We start from the raw sequence: 20,140 nt of genomic DNA, 5'->3' as shown, positions 1-20,140 counted from the left end.
TTCTAGAGGCACATCACCAAGGAGTAGCAAAGCAACCTAATATATATGCAGAAAGTTCTGGTGTATGTGTTGGGGGGGGAGAGTTTTAAAAGGCCTGCTGCAGAAAGGAGCTAGACAGGATTAGGTAGATGGTCTTAACTACTGGCCGCCTTTGGGGGAAAGGAAAAAAAAACCTAGGAGTGGGGGAGACAGGATGAGATGCTTTGGAACTGAAATGAAAAGCTATTTGCTCATTCTCGGGAAGATCAAGATTTTAATAAGGAACTGTACTTGCTGAAGACATACTGTTGTCAGTAGACACTAAAGCTTTCGCGAGTTGTATTTTGAATCCTAACTACTAACCCTAGTGGTAGGAACGGATTAACTGGCTTTGCATTCGTTCCTATGGGAACGAATGCTTCGACTTACAAACCGCCCCTCGACCTAAGAACCAAAAACAGCCGGAACAGATTAATTGGTTTTCAGTGCATTCCAATGGGAAATTTTGATTTCGACTTATGAACTTTTCGACTTACAAACGTTCTTTCAGAACGGATTAAGTTCGTAAATCGAGGGTTGACTGTACTGTGCTTAAAAGGTTCTGTGTCCCAGGGCTGGATGAAAACCAGCTTTGAGTGCTCTCTGACATTAAATAAGGTACCTCTTCAAGCTAGAAGTGTTGCCTCAGCATACATTTCAATCTCATTTCAATTTGAGAGATAAACAGTTCAGAGAACCCTGAAGTTTAAAGGCTATAAAAATTGGTCTGGGCATCACATGGTCCTTGGTTTCACCAGTATAAAGCCACCTTATAAGCTTAAGCATGTAAATTTAATTACCCACATTGGCTTACTCTCAACTTTAATTGAGAAAACATCATACACTTTTCATGTATGCATGTATGTATACACACACAAATATCTACAGTGGTGCCTCGCTTAATGGCGATAATCCGTTCCAGGAAAATCACTGTTAAGCGAAAACATCGTAAAGCGAAATTAAAAAGCCCATTGAAACGCAGTGAAAACCACTCAATGTGTTCCAATGGGGTAAAAACTCATCGTCCAGCGAAGATCCTCCATACGGCGGCCATTTTTGCTGCCTGTATAGCGAGGAATCTGTCCCTAAGCACAGCGGGGAACCATTTTAAGCACCCAGTGGCCATTTTGAAAACCCAACGATTAGCTGTTTTTGATCATCGTAAAGCGAAAATCGGTCCGGAAGCAGGGAACCGATCATCACTAAGCGAAATTCCCCCATTTAGACCATGGTTTTCCAATAGCAATTGCGATCGCAAAAAGATCGTCGTAAAGCGGATTCATCGTAATGCGGAGCAAAAGTTAAGCGAGGCACCACTATATATAATGGGAGTGTACTAGATGCAGGTGAGCCTTCCCTTGCATACATACAGGACAGTGGATAAACATCCAAGCCGGGCTTGTTCCTGTCACTCTGCAAAGTTACTGGTCGACATTTTTATTGAAGGACTGTCTTCTGCATCCATTAGCTATTTGCCACCACTACCATTGTGTACCCAACACATCTGTCCCAAATATTAAAATAGCCTTTCCTTTCTGTTTAACCAAAAACAGACCTTTTGAGTACTACTCCGAAAATCTAGGCGCAGTCATGTAGTAGACTGAAATTCTTACCTAATTGGGCTAGGAAGAGTAGCTGCATTTCACATGCACGCTGTTGGCGACTAGACTGAACTGTCCACTGAAGCCCTCGGCCTCCAGCCAGCTGCAGTCTGTGCCATTACCAGAAAAGCAAATCTTAGCCAACGGAACACTCAGCATCTCTTTAGGTGTCTGGTTTTTTTCCTCTGTGAATATCACTTTTTTCCAACAATGTGCATGATTTAACAATTTAATGGTGATGCTATTATGGAAGAACTCAAGCTTTTCTGCTGCAAAGGGTTGGAATTTTATAGGGTTAGTCACTGCACAGACTGTTAGAAGCATACAATAAGCACCACTTTAGTTTCCAAGAAACTCACAAATTTCCTGCTGCCTGCAGAGTATTGCGCAGCTAATCAAGTTTCCAACAGAAACTTCTCTACGTTCATGTTATCCAGGCATCTCTTGTTTTCAGCTGCAGCAGAAAGCCTGAGTCACTCACTTGGAGAGATTAACAAAGATTGTTAAGAGGATCTTACCCCCAAAATAACAGGATTTCATCTTGAATTCCTATGGGAGGAAAGGAAGAGGTCCTGTCATGGGGTTTCTCTGGGAATGAGGAAAGAATCTACCTGCCACTGTTTTGCTCACGGAAGATGCCTTCATCCTGTTTTAAGGGATTCTGCCTTTCCCCTCATTCAGCAGGGTCCTCAAATCTTGGTGTGGTATTTGAGGGCAGCTAGAGAAGAAGCAGACAAGGATGTCTGAGTGAGAAGGATCTTGGAATTGTTGGAGATCAAAAGCTAAATATGATACAATGTGGCTGCAAAGAAGGCAAGTGCTATATTAAGATGCATTAATAGAAGTACAGTCTCCAAATCCTCAGACATACTCGTTCCCCTCTATTCAGCACTGGTTATAGGCCTCATCTAGAGTACTGTGTTCAGTTCTGGACATTGCAGTTCAAGAAGGATGCCAACAAACGAGAAAGTTCAGAGAAGGGCAACAAGGACGATCAGAGGACTGGAAACAAAGTTCTATGAGGAAAGACTGAAAGAACTCGGCATGTTTAGCCTTGAGAAAAGACTAAGGGGAGGATATCATAGCACTTTTGAAATACAGTGGTGCCTCGCATAGCGAGGTTAATCCGTTCCGGATTAACCTTCGCTATAGCGAAACATCGCTAAACGGAATTTAAAAAGCCATAGAAACGCATTGAACTTTGTTCAGTGCGTTCCTATGGCTTTAAAACTCACCGTTAAGCGATGTTCTTCCATAGCGCCACCATTTTCGCGCCCTCGGTAAGCGAGGGCAGGGCGCGAAAATGCGGTGCGGACCTTCCAGCGGCCATTTTGGAACCGCCGATCAGCTGTTCTCCCCCGCTTCGTTATGCGATATTCGCTAAGCGAATCGCTTAGTGAATATCGCAAAGCGAAAAAACGCCATAGGGGCCATCGCTGAGCGAATGCTCCAGCAATGGCCCAGAGCCCCTCGTTAAGCGATTTCATCGCTCAGCAAGGCGCTCGTTAAGCGAGGCACCACTGTACTTTAAAGGTAGTCATACAAAGGAGGGTTAAGATCTGCTCATCATCTCAAGAGTGCAGAACGTGTAATAACAGGCTCAACCGACAGGAAGCCAGGTTTAGGCTGAATATTAGGGGAAATGTCCTAAATGTAAGAGCAGTACAACAATGGAACCAATTACCTCAGGAGGCAGTGAGCGCTCCAATGCTGGAGGAGGAATCCAAGAGAAAATTAGACAACCCTCTGCCAGATCTGCTTTGATTTGGATTCCTACATTGAGCAGGGGGTTGGACTCAATGGCTTTATAGGCCCCTTCCAATTAAATCATTGTATGATTCTAACAGTCTTGTTTCATAAGAACCAACTGCATAGTAGCTGCAACTACTAAAATCTGACACTTGTAATAGCCATGTTCTGCGGCCAAAAGTCATATGATGCATTTTTGTAATGTTGGCAAATCTTAATTGAATCACGTCCTGTTAGCTGTAGCATTTTTAAGCTGCTTTATCACAGCTGATACACAAGGCAACAGCAGAGGTGCAAACAACAACTTGCTTGCTAACACACATACACACTCAAAATGGGGACTAGGTAAAAGTCAGAATGGAATGGGACAGAAAGAGAACTTCTTGATAAAAATTGGTGCCAAAAACAGTGGGATGCAATAGACAAACATCAGAACAACATTTTAGACCTCAAACCTAATTAATATGAGTATCACTCTTTTATTAAATCTTTACTGCAAAAAAAACCAAACCAACAACAACATACGGGGTGGATGAGGCTCATTTGCAATAAACAGGAAGGGTTACGTGGTGAAAATTAACTTTTTTTCTACCATCTGATTTGTGAAGAACCAAAGTCTGCCAAAGACATTTTTAAGGCAAATCACAAAATGGCACCCCATTCTATCCAACATTCTCAGTAAAAATTCTTGCTTAATTGGCAATCAGAAAGGGTACACTAGACCACTGGTTCTTAACCTTGGGTTACTCAGGAGTTTTGGAGTGCAACTCCCAGACGCCTTCACCACCAGCTTTGCTGACTGGGGTTTCTGGGAGTTGCAGTTCAAAAGCATCTGAGTAAAAAAGATTAAGAACCACTGCACTAGACATACATAAGGGTAGTAGGCAAATCTCATCATGTAGGGGAAACAGCTGACACAATTGTCCTAACAGCTGAGCCGGCTCCTGTTGAGTTGATTACGTTGATATTTTTATCAGGGGGAAAACGAGTCAGTAAAGAGCACAATCTGGGTCTACCAGTTACATCTTTTTAAAGCTTCTCCACCCACGGGGAATTACTGCTATAAAAACCAGAATGGGAACTACAGCCGGAAATTACAGATTCACATTCTTTTGTAAAAAGAGGTTTTTGCATGTCGCAATCTGGAGCACCACTTCCTGCCTATCTTCACATGATACAGAAGGAAGCACCTAAGAAAGACCAAGCTGTGTCCATAGCAACAGTTCCAAAGACAGACTCCAGATCCACAGCAGAGTGAGTTAAAAAGTAAGTATGCAGTATTTAAAAAAAAATGGTGTGGGGTGGATAAGATGTGTGGAGCAAGTAATGAGACCACAGTTGAAAGTGGTTGGAACAAAATACTTCTGTGTGACCAAACGTTTTGTGCTTGTTCTGATATTTCTCTAGCAAGTTTTCGGCTTCTAGTACCCATGCTGCAGTTTCTTAAACTTCCATAATATCTATACAGTGGTGCCTCACTAGACGATGATAATCCGTTCCACTTAAATTGCTGTTAGTAAAATTATTGTCTAGCAAAAAGCATTTTCCCCATTGGAATGCATTGAAACCTGTTTAATGCGTTCCAATGGGGAAGAATCGTCGTTGTCTAGCGAAGATCAGCCATAGGAAAGCCACTTTGCGAACCGCCGATCAGCTGTTTAAATAGCTGTCTTGCGAAGCTTAGGTCCCGAAAACACCGTTTTGTGAGCGCGGAGAGAGCTGTCAAAATTGTTGTCTAGCGAAAATTGGTTTGTGAAGCAGGGACCAAACACTGTCCAGCGAAATTCCCCCATAGGAATCACTGTTTTGCAAATCGCTATAGCAATTGCAAAAAGTCAATGTCTATCTAGCGGGGGGAAAACTGTCATGCGGGGTAACTGTCAAGCGAGGCATCACTGTGTCTACACCAGGCAGTTTTCTGCACTATGAGCTGTGGCAATGTTGTGCATTCCCTGACTGAGGGCACAGTTACATGTTTTTTTAAAAAAAACAACTATGCCTCTTGGACAAAAGATATGGTTGTACTGGAAGGTCTCCCACCTAACAGCATCCTGCAGACATTCAGCAAGCTTAGAAAGCTATCAAAAAGAAAAACCTACTTGAAATGGAGCCCATAGGAAGGCTCTTCTGGACCCAGCTGATGGATGTGCTGAGAACTACCGAGGAGCCAGTGCTGTTGATGGAAGAAAATGACTTGTAGGGGGAAACAGATGAAGAGCATGTGGAATTGAAACTGCATGAATCTTGAACAAGAATGTTTTTTTTGGGGGGGGTGCTGTTTACTGAGAACTTGGGTATGGACTGATTAAAACAACTTGATTGAATACGGTCAGGTAAGAGGCAAACATGTGAGAATATTCTTATCTACTATGTAGAGCTGTAACCAATGGCCAGAGGAAAACTTGCTAGTTTCAGTAAATTTTGTATTCTATCTAGAACAAGGATTCTCAACATTTCAGATGTTTTGGACGACAGCTCTTGGAATTCCTAACCCTTTGCTGCACTGGTTGGGTTCACAGAAGCCAAAGGTTGAGATAAGGTGGTCAGTGAATCAGTGTTGCAACCATGCCAGTTTGAGTCACTACTTTTTGTTGTTTATGTATGCGATAATTTTGTTAATTTGTACATTAATATTAAATATTCATTTAAAAATGGTATGGCCATTGTTTGTGGGATGAGCTTAAGACATAGGCTGAAATAAGTTTAAGGACTCTCTGATCCTGCAATTGTTCAATCTCCAGTCTTGGGAAAGCTGCATAGTCCCAGAACATCACCAGAAGGAGGATCTGTTAAATTACCTCTGACTATTTTATACTAAGAAGACTCAGGAAATATTGAAGTCAAAATCAACCTGACAGGACATAATAGTAAGGTAAAGGTAAAGGTTCCCCTTGACATTTAGTCCAGTCGTGTCCGATTCTAAGGCGCAGTGCTCATCCCCGTTTCCAAGCCGTAGAGCCAGCGTTTGTCCGGAGACAGTTTCCGTGGTCACATGGCCAGTGCGACTAGACACGGGATGCCGTTACCTTCCCACCGTGGTGGTACCTATTTATCTACTCACATTTACATGCTTTTGAACAGCTAAGTTGGCAGGAACTGGGACAAGCGACGGGAGCTCACTCCATTGTGTGGATTCGATCTTACAACGGATGGTCTTCAGACCTTGCAGCACAGAGGCTTCTGTGGTTTAACCTGCAGTGCCACCACATCCCTGGTAATAATTAGTAAGCTTTTAAAAGGTTTATTTTATCTGCTGCTTTTTGTGGTGTGTGCGTGTGCGTGTGCGTGTGCGTGTGTGTTTAATGGTCTATTTCAGAGGTTCTTGACCTTTTATTTACCACAGACCCCCTTTAAATACCATTTGTTGCCATGGACCGCCAAGACTTAACTCAAGATTTAAAACCCCAAAGTGCATCAAATATGCATTTAAAGTTCCTCATGATGTGTCTCGTCGACAGATATTCCTTGCCATAACGGCGACACTTTTTAAGATGGCTGGAGTAAGCTTCATTTTGCTTTGAACAGGATGTACCCTCATTAACAGCATCAGTTCTTTTACATTTCAAATTCAGCCAACAATCCATTCTGAGGCTTAGCCAAAACGTATTGTTACAAAATTCACGGCAATAATATTGAAAAGTCACTTTACCTGAAAATAACCAAATGGTTTTATTAACAGAAACTGTAGAAGAAACATGATCACTAAGTCCATCCAAACACTCGCTCGCACTGACACTGACCAGCTCCGACTCTCTTCCCACAGCTTCTGACTGTCCGCACAGTAGCAAGAAGTGTCACGTGCTGTTTCTCAGCTACTCAGCATCATTCACTTGCATGTTCTCACCGTGTGCAGAAATACCAAACAATTATTTGCTATCAAACAGTTATTTTCATAACCAGTTTTTACTTTTGTTTGTTTTTAATGGAGGTGGTAGATTAGAAAAGGCACGTTTTACACAAACAAGCAAGGGAAATTAAGATTTTGTTCTATGTTGTTCGTTCTTTCTTCCTTCCTTCCTTTCTATTTTAACTGCAAAAGATCATAACATTTCTTCAAGCTTTTGCAAACCCCCTGTAAGGACATTGCAGGCCCCTGGGGGAGGGGGTCTGCGGACCACAGCTTAAGAATTTATGGTCTATTTTGTATTTTACTACAAGTCATTGCTTCTGAAAAAGTGAGTGAAGGACATAAGTAACTCTTTGGGAAATAACAGTATCATGTTAAAAACTAAATGAATGAAAATGTTCACTGATTCACATTTTAACTGCCACATCAATATTAATACATAGGTAAAGGTAAAGGTTCCCCTTGACAATTTTTTTGTCCAGTCGTGTTTGACTCTAGGGGGCGGTGCTCATCCCCGTTTCCAAGCCATAGAGCCAGCGTTTGTCCAAAGACAATCTTCCGTGGTCACATGGCCAGTGTGACTTAGACACGGAACGCTGTTACCTTCCCACCGAGGTGGTCCCTATTTATCTACTCGCATTTGCATGCTTTCGAACAGCTAGGCTGGTGGGAGCTGGGACAAGCGACGGGAGCTCACTCCGTCGCGTGGATTCGATCTTATGACTGCTTGGTCTTCTGACCCTGCAGCACAGAGGCTTCTGCGGTTTAGCCCACAGCGCCACCACCTCCTATTAATACATAGAGTATGATTAAATAAGAGCATTCACCATGATGAGTCCCGTATTGGGATACTGGGGTATTAAGATTTTTGTCCCCCTTCTCGCTATGACGGCTGGATAATTCATTGAGTTAGGTATATGATTGATTCTCCACTGTGCCTCATGGGAAAAGAGCCATCGTATATACTCTTAGGCAAACTGCACAGTCCCAAGATGCCCCCAGAAAAAAAAGGAATGATAAGCCAGTTCTGAGCACTCATTACCTAGAAAACCCTGGAAAGAGTCATAATTAGTCAGAACTGATTTGAAAGCACACTATTATTAATATTATTTAACTTCTATCTACATCAAGCAAATCCCCATGCTATCTTAATGAAACCATCACATTTAGAATCACATACACACACAATAGGAAGGGTTGTCTGAAACATCACAGAATAATTGATCTCTTTTGTTGACAGGATAATACATCAATACTATCAGAGACCGGAAGGGAATGTTTTATTAATATTGTAGTATCCCTTTACAATCCAGAAAACATATAAGAAATAAAAACAAAACAAAAAAATGAAAGAAGCCAGAGGGTCAAAAAGCACTGTACTACCTCACCTGAATTTTTTGAGCTATTTCTAAGTTAGAAAATTATGAAGGCAAAACGTATTAGCAAAAATGTTTTTTTTTCTCTCTCATACTTTGTGAGAATTACTTGTTACGTTCCATTTTGTTTCTGCTAATTTCAGTTTGTCTACTAATAACTAACCAAAATTAAATGTTTATGTGTATCTAAAACATTATCTTGTGAACACCAATGCTTGCACAATAAAGATGATCTGCATTTACATGACAGATATTGGGCGGGGGGGGACGTAATTATGTGACAAGGAGTGCCAAATCATGCAAAGAACTTTCTGTGTTATTCACAGAAAGGGAAGAAGACCCTTAATACAAAAAACAGATCCTTGAAATCTCCGCAGGTACTTTGGAAAAATACTTTTTTTGCTTTTGTGGTTAGCAAAATGTTATATTACAAGCGTGTGCCACCACGTCCTGCAGTGAGAACGATACAGAACCCCAATCAATGTAGTTACTGGGAGTTACCATTTCAGCAGAGAGTGGATGCTGAAGGCTCAGCATTATGCTGAAGGCCCTAGCATTATGAGGAAGAAGGCTGCAGGCCAAACTCTCTTTACCAGCATGCCTGTTTGGTACGATTAATTGAATTATTGTTACTTGTCTTACGTAGAGATGGGGGTATTATATCCCTGCGCAGCTGGACTTCACGAGGGGCCGGCCTCTCCACTCACGTGCCCGGTGGTGGCGGTGGCGGCAGCAGCAGCCTCGATCATCTTTCCAATCGCTCCCAGATCTCCGTAGCTGCCTTGACATTTTGTTAAAAAACAAACTATCACATTTAACATTAGATCACCTTATCCCTGAACTGATATATTAGTATAGTGCTATATCACTTCAGTAAGGATTTTTTTTTAAATGGAGGTAAAAAATTATATGAAATAAAAACAACTCCAACAAACTGCAGCAGATCACTATACTTCCATGGTATGTGTCTGTCTCTGTATGTGTGGACTTTGGGAAAACTGTCCATTTTCCCTAACACTGTGCAACATCTTTAAAAATCCCACTGGATTTACAATGAATCAAAGAAGGAGAGCTGGAGATCAGCAGAGGGATTGATCATAGAAAGAGAGGCTGTGGCACAGATCGAACCACATCAGATTGAGGGGCCAGTGCGGACACTGGCACTGAAAAATTCCACAAACTGAACCATTCCAATAAGCTTACTACTGTAATTGCAGCCACCAATAGACATATATTACTGTCTAAATAGGGATAAAAACATTTTGGAAACAGCAACTTTTTTGTAAAACAGTCACCTCACTTCAGCTGACTAGCACTGCTGGCTCATATCTCACAGCAGCCATAGATGATGGCAACTGACTTACTCTCAGCCTGCTGAATTACAAGGTGGGAATAATAATTCTGAGTAAATTTAGAAGATTATTGTGAGGGATACTGATAAAATGGCTGAAATCCAAACCCAGAGAATCAGTGGTGGTTTGGTGAATGAGTATTCCTACAACTGATTCAATGGGTCTACTCTACATGTGACTTGATTTCAGCCAATATGTGATAAATATTTCTCTTTCATACCACTCATGACTTACAGTATTTTCACACCAATACAATTTATAATCATGTCTATTTATACAAAAATATTGTGGACTGGTAACTTTGAAGGACCTGTTTACAAAACTATGATAGAAAGGAGGTCCTTTCTATCTTACATGAGCTCATTTTAACTTCCTTACATTCTGTAGTTCTGCGAAAATACTGTATTTACATGGAGGAAAAAACCTCTTCTCATGTATTTGTTTAAATTTAGAAAGGGGCTGATAGTATTTGTCAACTGTAGCAGGAGTTCTGATGTACTTGGGCCCATATGGTTCTACTTTGACATGGGCTTCCTCAATTCTGCCCTAATACTGTTTCTGCTTGTTTGTCTATTTAACTATATTTAAATTATGGAACTCGGGGTGAATGCAAGGGATTCTAACAGTCACCCATCCAACCACTGGCAAGACCAATTTTATATATATATAATTCAGAGTAAAGATCTTTTAACAGCAACTACTTTTAATGCTAGAAATGTGTACTGCATAAACAGGCAAAAACAAAACAAAAATTAAACAACACTGCATAACACTGTTTACTGCATAAACGTTAAAATATCTGGTTTGGGTCTAAAGTAAGTGCACAACTTACGATGTGTAGTTAGCAGTTGCTTTGGCCAAAAGATGGATTTAATCTCGTGTGCCGCCATTCAGGGACAAAAAAGTACTTCTGGGGTGTAACATTCAATACAATAACCAGGAAACTTTAAAAGGGAGGGGGAAAAAGAGAGCAGTGAACTAGCAGAACGTGTGGTCACCAACCTGCAATACAAGAATCAGAAGTGGGACTCTGGAAGGCAATAGAAAAATTTGGAAACCTGACTATGAGCTGTCTACTCAGGGCACTGAATGCAAAATGACCTCAAAGGGTGGAGGTGTCTGAATTCTGCTGTACATGCAAGAATGGCCCTACCTGATACTTTGAGCTACTCGTGGCATGCGGGCCAAACCAACAAACGAACAAGCAAAGGTTGGCCACCACTGTGGTAGAACATTAGACCGTCCTCAGCTCCTACCAACTAGACGGAGGGAACCGAGATCTGCTTAGCAGAAGTACTGTCGTAATGCCGCACGACGTCATTCGTCGTGTGGTAATGCATGGCGACGTAAGACTTGGCAAAGCCAAAGGGAGAGTTTGTGGCCTGCAAGCTGTTGGGTGTGCTCACTTCCTGGGAAGGGCAGCTGTTGTAGATGCTATAGTAAGGTTCAATACGAGTGTTCATGGGCGTGGAACTACTCTGGCCTCCGTAATGTTGGTGGCCGGCAGACCCTTTAGGGCTCAGCACGCTTTCTTTCGAGTGACTAGGCCCGCAAGCTTGGTCCACAAATTTTTTCTGAGGCTTCGGAGACAGCATGTAAGCGGAGTTGGTTTCATGATGGGACGACTTGTTCCGGTTGGCCTCCAGGCTGCCTTTGCCGACAGCTCGAAGCCTAGTTTTCTGCTTGCAGCAGAAAAAAACAAGGGCCAAGTACTGGAAGCACCAAAGGACCCTCCTCCTCAACCCGGCGCTGTTCCGTGAGTATATGAAAGGGTTTAATCCGGACTTGAAAAAAATGAGTGTAAATCCACAGAGTTCAAACTGGTAAAGGATAAAGCCACTGTTTCTGGACAGAACATCCTGCACCAAAGAGATGCTCAAAGGGAGACAACAAACTAAAACAGAAAGCACAATGACAACACACGTCACCACAGCTTTGGAGTCCTTGGCTGTGGATAAATTAACGGTGGACACCAGCTGGAACCTGCTGACTGCTGGTGCAGACGGCAGTTGGCTGAGGTTCTTGGTGTACGCATGGGTTTGGATCTGCTGGAGTTTGTTGTAATTTTGGTTTCTGTAAAGAGCCGGCATGGAGCCCTGTACCCCATCGGAGCATCCATTGGCCAGTGGCCCTATAAAAGGCTGAGGCCTGGAGGCGTCAACCGTGATGACAGGAGGGCATTTCCGCACCTGGGCATTTTTCCTCAAAGCTTGGGCTATCATGATGTAAGAGACTGAAACCACTGCCACACAACATATGAAGTCAATGACATACAAGTAAGGGATGATCTTCCCTTCTCTATTGACCAGGCTGGAGATGGGTAGGCAGAGACGAGATTTATGGGTCCTCATAGTGGCCAGCGTGGCTAGAGTGAAGCTAGTGGCCCACATCAGTAGAGTCAGCAAGAGAGTACAAGGGAAAGAGGCAGTCCGATTGGGCTGCTTCCCTAACACCATGCGCAGCCGGTGGAGGGCGATCACGGCCACCGTCTTGAGGGACATGATGATGAAGCCAGAGCTGGTGAGGTGGAAGGTGAAGCAAAAGGCATCAGGGATACCAGCAGCAGAATCCAAGAAGAGAGCAAAAGTGAACATGGGGGCCGTCACCCCACAAATGAAGAGGTCACAGAAGGACAGGTTGAGGATCATGAAGTCAAAGTTGGTCCTGAACTTCCGGAAAGCTGGGTCAAAAAAGGACAAGAAGACAATGAGGTTGCCGTAGGAACCCAAGCAGAATATAATGGCCAATAAGAAGGTACAGGTAACCAGAGTGGCTGTATGGATTATCTCCTGGAGATCCCCTTGCAAGGAAAAAGTGTCGTTGCTGCTCCAAGAGTGTGGAGGCCACTGCACTGAGGAATTAGAGGGATCCGTCCACTTCTCCTCAGCCCAGTCCGTCAGGTTCATCCTCACAGGAAGTAAGGCTCTGTCGTTCTGGCGCCTCAGAACCCAGCACTTCACATCAGGAGCTTGAGTTCCATGGTGGACGAAGCCTGTGTGTACAAACCACCCACAAAACCCAAAAGTAAGTTAACAAGCCACGTGTAATAGATGGGGAAGGCCATTTCTCCATGAGTGCAAAACAACCCTTGAATGCACAGGAGATACCTTAGCAAGAAATACTGATACTGTATCCTTACTGAAAACCATCTCTCCTAACTTTGAACCCATAGAAAACACCAGGGAAAAGGGGATTATTGACTCAATACACTGAGAAATATTTCACAGACCTCCCCACTGTAAAAATGACTTTGATTTTTAACCATTTCTCCGGGAAAGAGAAACCATCAATCAACATTAAAGCACACACTTTTTCTGTAGAAGGCTTTTGGGTTCAGTTCCCAGAATCTCTAACACAGTGACTCCCAAACCTTTGATCCCCAGATCTTCTTGAATAACAACTCCCAGAAGCCTTGGCCACTAGCTGTTCTGGCCAGCACTGCTGGCAGTTGTAATCCAAGAACATCTGTGGACCCAAGGTTGAGAACCACTGCTCTGACAGGTGGTATCAAAAAGCAGGTTTACATCTTCTATGCATTACTTAGAAGGAACTCAGTATTTTCATGATACTATTTCCAAAGGAGGGAAGGCATTATGAAGCGGCAGGGAGAGGGGATGAAACCTTCAAAGTCTGTCTCCCAACTCATCCATCTATGAGTTAATCAACTCTTTTTTTGGACTGCAGAGAAAAATCCGAACGCTATCAGGTGGCAACTTTTTGTTGGGGGTCAAAGAAGATAAACTTTGGGTCCTTTTGGGGAGAAGGGTGGGAAATTCATTAAACAAACAAGCAATTAAATCCGTATGCCCCGCCTGCTCCTCTCTTCTCCTTGCAAAGAGCGAGATCAAAACAAGTAGGTGCTTCCAGCAGAGTAAGCAATCTGGCACTGCCCCTCTCCCGTCCCCCGCCCCCGTGCCCCGGCGGTTTGGGACTACAACTCCCATACTCCCTGACCACAAATAATCGCGGGGAGATTACTAGGTTGGCTGCCTCTTGTCTGGAAGGCACCTGGTCGGCCGGCCCTGCTTTCCACCGAGCTACAATGCCGGTCCTAGCTATTAAAAACCCTCAAATGCCCGGGCCTAGTCATTCAGCGATGCTCCAGCCCTTGCCCAGCCCGGCAGGGCTGACGCGCGCCTTAGGCCAGCGGGAGATGCGAAGGCCCTCTCTCCCCGTCTCTCTCCCTCTCCATCCGTCCCCCCCCCCCAGGCCAGAGCGCGCTCCCCACCCCATCCCCAGAGGGGCCGTGGCCAAGCTCCGCCGTTGACCCCACTCAGCCTCTCCTTACCAAGCGCCGGCTCCGGAGACGCCGCCGCCCGCCGCTGTTGCTGGCCGCGCGTCCCATTGGCGCGCCCGGACCGAGAGACGCCGGCGGGTTGGGGAGCTTCGCGGCGGAGGCTGGAAGTCTTCGCCGCCGGGGTTCCCGCGCGGGTGCCCGAAGAGGAGGAGCGGAGCCGCCAGCGGGGCGCGCCTTCGCCCGAGCAAGAGGGCCAGGGAAGGAGGACGCGCGGGCGCTCCCGCCGCCGCCTCGGCCACCCTGCGCCACCACGACGCGCGGACCCAAAGGGAGCTCGAGCCGCGCCTGACCCCCCACCACCACCTCCCACCGTCAACCCCCCCACCCCACCTTCTTGCCGTTCTTCGGTCTCGTCAGCTCGCACGGACCGAGCTAGAGAAACCCGCAACCCCCCCCCTCCCCGCCGCCGCCTCGGCGACTTGGAAAGAGGGTGAAGGGAGCCGTGCGCACCGCGCCGCCAAGAGACGCACCCGCTCCTGCCCACCCCAGACTCGTCACCAGCACTTCGGGCCCCTCAGCGTGGTGGCCGGTTCCCGAGGAGAAACGAGGACAAAAAACAAAAAAGGGGGGGTCCCACGCGAAGAACGAGGGCGCTTCTGTTTCCCAAGAGGAATAGGAAAGGAAAAGGGGCCCGGGAGATGTGGTGCCTTTTCCTCTTCCGCGCCCTCACCAGCAGAACCACCTCTACATTTCAGCCCCCTCGCCGTGTTGGTGTCCTGTGGGAACGATCCCGTTGATCCATCCAGATTATAGTCCTGAGCGACATGTCCCTTCTGTTGCTGGTGCAGAGTGTCAATGCATATCATAAAGAACCTACTGTCCAGTCAAGTTCTGAGTGACGGAGACCTTTTTTTAAGGGTTTTCCAGGTCCAAAGTACTCAGAAGCAGGTTTACCACTCTTTTCTTCTGGGGGGGGGGGTGACTGTGGAGCTTGCCCGAGGCCGCATAGGCTGGCTCTGCTTGCAGGAGGCACCGTGGGGAATCGAACTCCCAATCTTCAGTTTTGTAATCAGACACCTAAGCCAATGAACCCTCAAGCCAGTTCCATAATCATACACCATCAAGTCAATTACTCACTCTCGAATTGGCCTTCTCAACCACACTAGGCGCTGTACCAAGTCCTCCATACAGAGCACGTTACCATAGTCTTTAGAGACTGAAGGATGCCTAACTAACTAAGTCAATTAATACTTATGGCAGCCATTCTCAGGGTTTCCCAGGTAGATTATACTCAGAAGTATCTTATCATTCCTTTCTTCTGGAGGTGCCCTGGGACTGTGCAGCTGGGCCCAATGCCACCCAGGCTGGCTGTACTTTGTACAGTATTAGGCACACTTGGGAATCGAACTCCCAACCTTTGCCTCCACAGCCAGTTGCCTAAACCATTGAGCTATCCAGCCAGTTCCATAATCTTGTGCCATCAAGTCAATTATATTACTTTCAGCAACCCTTTTCCGGTTTTCCCAGAAGTGGAAGTACTCAGAAGTGGTTTTCCATTCCCTTCTTCTGGGGGATGCCCTGCAACTGTGCAGCCTTGCCCAAGGCCACACAGGCTGGCTGTACTCACAAGAGGCATAGTGGGGAAACTGAATTCTTCAGTACATATAGACAAGCAAATAATGCTCCAGCTTTTCTTTTCTTTCTTTTTTCTTTTCTTTTTTTTCTGCAAGGTATTCCACCTTCTGCCACCTGCATGTGGCAAAAGCACAACCCATGTGTTGCTGTGCTTTCTTTCCCCCTTGTTTCGTCTCTTTTATTTCTCCTTTCCCTCATGTATTTGTAAATTGTTTTAATTCAGTGGAGGGTTCATTGCATTTTAAAATATTGATTATCATATTTTATTGTTCAATATCGTGCCTCATTGTGATTTCACCTGCAAGTTTAAAACAATATTTTGTCAGCCACAATGGAGGGGAGGAGACAAATCATATCAACAGTGCCTTTCTGAAAAAGTTAACACTCATGGACCTATGGTTTTAGCAACAGAGGTATTGCAGCTCAAAGATCGCATAATGGAATAAGAGTTATACTGCTAACTTTAAATCTGAATGAGACCATGCATTCATATAAACCTTTTTTTAAAAAAGGTTTGTAAATAGAGTTCTAAACGTTCTTGAACTGAGGCCTCAGTTCTGTGGAGTTCCATAGGCTTTGGTGCAGATTAAGTATGTTTCGGTGTCCACTAGTAGTCTGAAAGATCCCATCAAGTGAAAAAATTGCAATTCTTAAACAGAGTTTTGTCTGCAGAAATAAATATTGTTTAAACAGTAATATATGGCGGTGAGAAAGAACAGACTTGATCAGCTCTACTTTCCAACTTTCAAATTATCATATTTCTTGATCTCCCCTCTTCCTGCCCTCAACATGATATAATATTGGAAAGTTTTAGAAACCCAGATTGGTTTGAATGTTGTTATTGTTTAGTCATTAAGTCGTGTCCGACTCTTCATGAGCCCATGGACCAGAGAACACCAGGCCCTCCTGTCTTCCACTGCCTCCCGGAGTTGGGTCAAATTCATGTTGGTAGCTTCGATGACACTGTCCAACCATCTCGTCCTCTGTCATCCCCTTCTCCTCTTGCCTTCACACTTTCCCAACATCAGGGTCTTTTCCGAAGAGTCTTCTCTTCTCATGAGATGGCCAAAGGATTGGAGCCTCAGCTTCAGGATCTGTCCTTCCAGTGAGCACTCAGGGGTGATTTCCTTCAGAATGGATAGGTTTGTTCTCTTTGCAGTCCAGGGGACTCTCAAGAGTCTCCTCCAGCACCACAATTCAAAAGCATCAATTCTTCGGCGGTCAGCCTTCTTTATGGTCCAGCTCTCACTTCCATACGTTGCTACTGGAAAAACCATAGCTTTGACTATGCGGACCTTTGTTGGCAAGGTGATGTCTCTGCTTTTTAAGATGCTGTGTAGGTTTGTCATCGCTTTCCTCCCAAGAAGTAGGCGTCTTTTAATTTCGTGGCTGCTGTCGCCGTCTGCAGTGATCAAGGAGTCCAAGAAAGTAATATATGTCACTGCCTCCATATCTTCCCCTTCTATTTGCCAGGAGGTGATGGGATCAGTGGCCATGGTCTTAGTTTTTCTTTTCATGTTGAGCTTCAGACCATTTTTTGCGCTCTCCTCGTTCACCCTCATTAAGAGGTCCTTTAAGTCCTCCTCACTTTCTGCCATCAGAGTGGTATCATCTGCATATCGGAGGTTGTTGATATTTCTTCCGGCAATCTTAATTCCGACTTGGGATTCATCTAGTCCTGCCTTTTGCATGATGTATTCTGCATATAAATTGTCGTACTCCTTTCCCAATTTTGAACCAATCCGTTGTTCCATATCCAGTTCTAACGGTTGCCACATTTCCCAGAATCACCCAACCAACATGAACATTAGCTGGAATGGCTGGAGGATTCTGGAATACATAGCCCTCCATTAAAAAATAAATCCATACTCTGCTTCTTGCTGTCTACATTATCCATACAATTAAAGATGCATGGGAAATGTGGTGACATCATAGCACGACACAACTAATCAGAATGGGATGTGAGACAGGAACACAACCAAATCAGATAAGGATAGGATTCCCATCCCTCTTTCTAAATAGGCCACAATTTTCATCTAGTTTCTATCACAAACTGACTCCTATGAAATGTATTCCTACTACTACTAGAAACGACTTCAAAAGCCAGTATGCAACACCTCTTGGAAGTTTTGTTTTTTTGGACTACATCTGGATGGGGAATTTTGAGAGTTGTTATTCAAAAAGCAAGTTTTCCAGGTCTGTTAAGGTAGGCAGCAGATGCAGGTAAAAAATCCAGAAGGAACCTAGGATAATATAACAATTATATCAATTGTGACCAAGTGAGCAGTCTGGCCGACTTTGGGCCAGGCACTTTCTCTTATTCAAGCCAAACTCCTTTGCAGTGTTGTCAGGATGATGTGGGAAGGAGAGCCATCTGGAGGGAAAAGCCATCTTGAATTTATTGGAGGAAAGATGGGATACAAATCTAACTAATAACCAAATTAAAGCAGTCAAGAAAAGTAGCTTACATCAAAATGCCACACAATAAAATCCATCTGAAACATTGCTTGAAGGCACAGAATAAGGCAGTTCAAAATGGCTCCCACAAAGTGGCTATTGTCTTCAGTCTAGCTTACAAACTGTGGAGGCACTCCCTGGAGATTTCTGGTGAAGGAGCATCTGTAAATGTCTTTGCTTTGTCTTTTGAAAATGCCTGGCACCCTGGTTTTGGGAATTAGCCCCAGACTGCCCATTCACAGGAACCTGCAAACCTGCTGTTGATCTACGTCCTCTGAGTCGAGGATTTCAAGCCCGTCCTCAGCATCGGCCTTGTCGTATCCTTAGCTGACAGCGACATAGCTTTTTCAGAAAATTTTGAAGTGGAAAATTTTCTACACAAATCAGGATAAACTTCATCAGAATAATGCCTAATGTAGGATTTTCAAAAGATGATGATGTTCCAGTTCACTACTTCACTGCATTAGCTCTTATATCTGGTTGATATTATTCCAGGATGTTTTCAGTGCCTGCCAAACCACAACGTCCAAGTGTACCGGCATTCTTTTCTCTTGTCAGGACAGTGACTGCTCATAATCAGGACTGGGTAGGCATCCCCCCCAACAAACATTTGGGGGTGAAGCTCCCCCATCCCAATCCATGACCCACCCATGCTTCAGGGGCACATTTACTGTAACTGCAAACACTACGTAGTGTTATATAGCTGTCTAACTCATCATTGTTATGATTCAGAGAAAAACTAAATAGGTTAAAAGCTAACATTTTCACTTTTTCTACTTCAAGAAAAAAGTTTGCACTGAAATCTACCTGTGTGTTCTGAAAATGAAATCAAAATTCCACATTTTCGTTTGCTTTCCTCTGTAGTTGAAGATAAGAATTTTAGTTCTGCTTTTGATTTATCCTGCACAGTGAGAATAAGAATTAATTCTTATTCAAAGAGTTAATAAATACTATCTAAATATATTTGTAGTAAAACATAAATAAAACTAGAAAAATTACAATGGTACAGTGGTGCCTCACTTGACAATGTTAATTCGTTCCAGCGAAATCGCTGTAGAGCAAAAACATCATCAAACGAAATAAAAGAACCCACTGAAACACACTGAAAACCGTTCAATGCGTTCCAATGGGCTGAATACCTGCTCGTCCAGTGAAGATCCTCCATATGGCGGCCATTTTTGGTGCCTGTAAAGTGAGGAATCCGTCTTAGGTAACAGTGGGGGGCCATTTTCTTCAGCTGGTAACCATTTTGAAACCCGACGATCAGCTGTTTGCTGATCGTTGTAAAGCGAAAATCGGTTCCCAAAGGAGGGAACAGATCATCGTTAAACGAAAAAAACCATTTAAACCATTGTTTTGCGATCGCAAAAGCGATCACAAAAACAATCGTACAGCAATTTCCTCGTTAAGCGAGGCACCACTGTATTGTTAAAAACAATACATAACTCCTGATGAATGGTTCTCAAATTATATGTTTTTATTTTTCCTTCGCTTACAACTCAATATTATCTCTCATATATTTAATAGACACAATCATCTAAAAATATTAACTGACACTTTAAGCCTGCCAAGTTCATCCAGTATTATATCCTCAGTTGATATTTATTCATTTTGGTACTAAATTTGTGAAATGGAAACATTCCCAACTTGGAAATTATCTATCTCACATCACTTATCAAGGAGAATCATCTTCCTTTATTGTTCAATACAGGCCTCCCTTTTTGCTTCCACAAATTTCTGTTTTGCACTATTCTAATTCATGCCAGTCCAAATGAACTCTTAATATCATCCATGCATGTCATCCAGTTTGTGGCCCAGCTTCCAACAATCCTAAGTCTGAAAAATAAGACATCTCATACACACACAGA

At 43.9% G+C, this 20,140-nt stretch overlaps 1 protein-coding gene across 1 annotated transcript; it reads right to left on the bottom strand.

Annotated features, from left to right (window-relative positions):
- Nucleotides 1–10,294: 10,294 nt before the first annotated feature.
- Nucleotides 10,295–14,359, bottom strand: GPR75 (G protein-coupled receptor 75). Its single transcript, XM_072987563.2, has 2 exons — nucleotides 14,232–14,359; nucleotides 10,295–12,935 (listed from the first exon to the last, which is right to left on the bottom strand). The coding sequence occupies exon 2, from the start codon at nucleotides 12,847–12,849 to the stop codon at nucleotides 11,203–11,205; it is 1,647 nt and encodes a 548-aa protein (XP_072843664.1). The 5' UTR covers nucleotides 12,850–12,935; nucleotides 14,232–14,359; the 3' UTR covers nucleotides 10,295–11,202.
- Between the last annotated feature and the right edge of the window lie 5,781 nt (nucleotides 14,360–20,140).

The sequence above is a fragment of the Pogona vitticeps genome, chromosome 1 (assembly GCF_051106095.1).
Source record: "Pogona vitticeps strain Pit_001003342236 chromosome 1, PviZW2.1, whole genome shotgun sequence".
NCBI lineage: Eukaryota > Metazoa > Chordata > Lepidosauria > Squamata > Agamidae > Pogona > Pogona vitticeps.
This window is presented reverse-complemented; position numbering and strand designations above follow the sequence as displayed.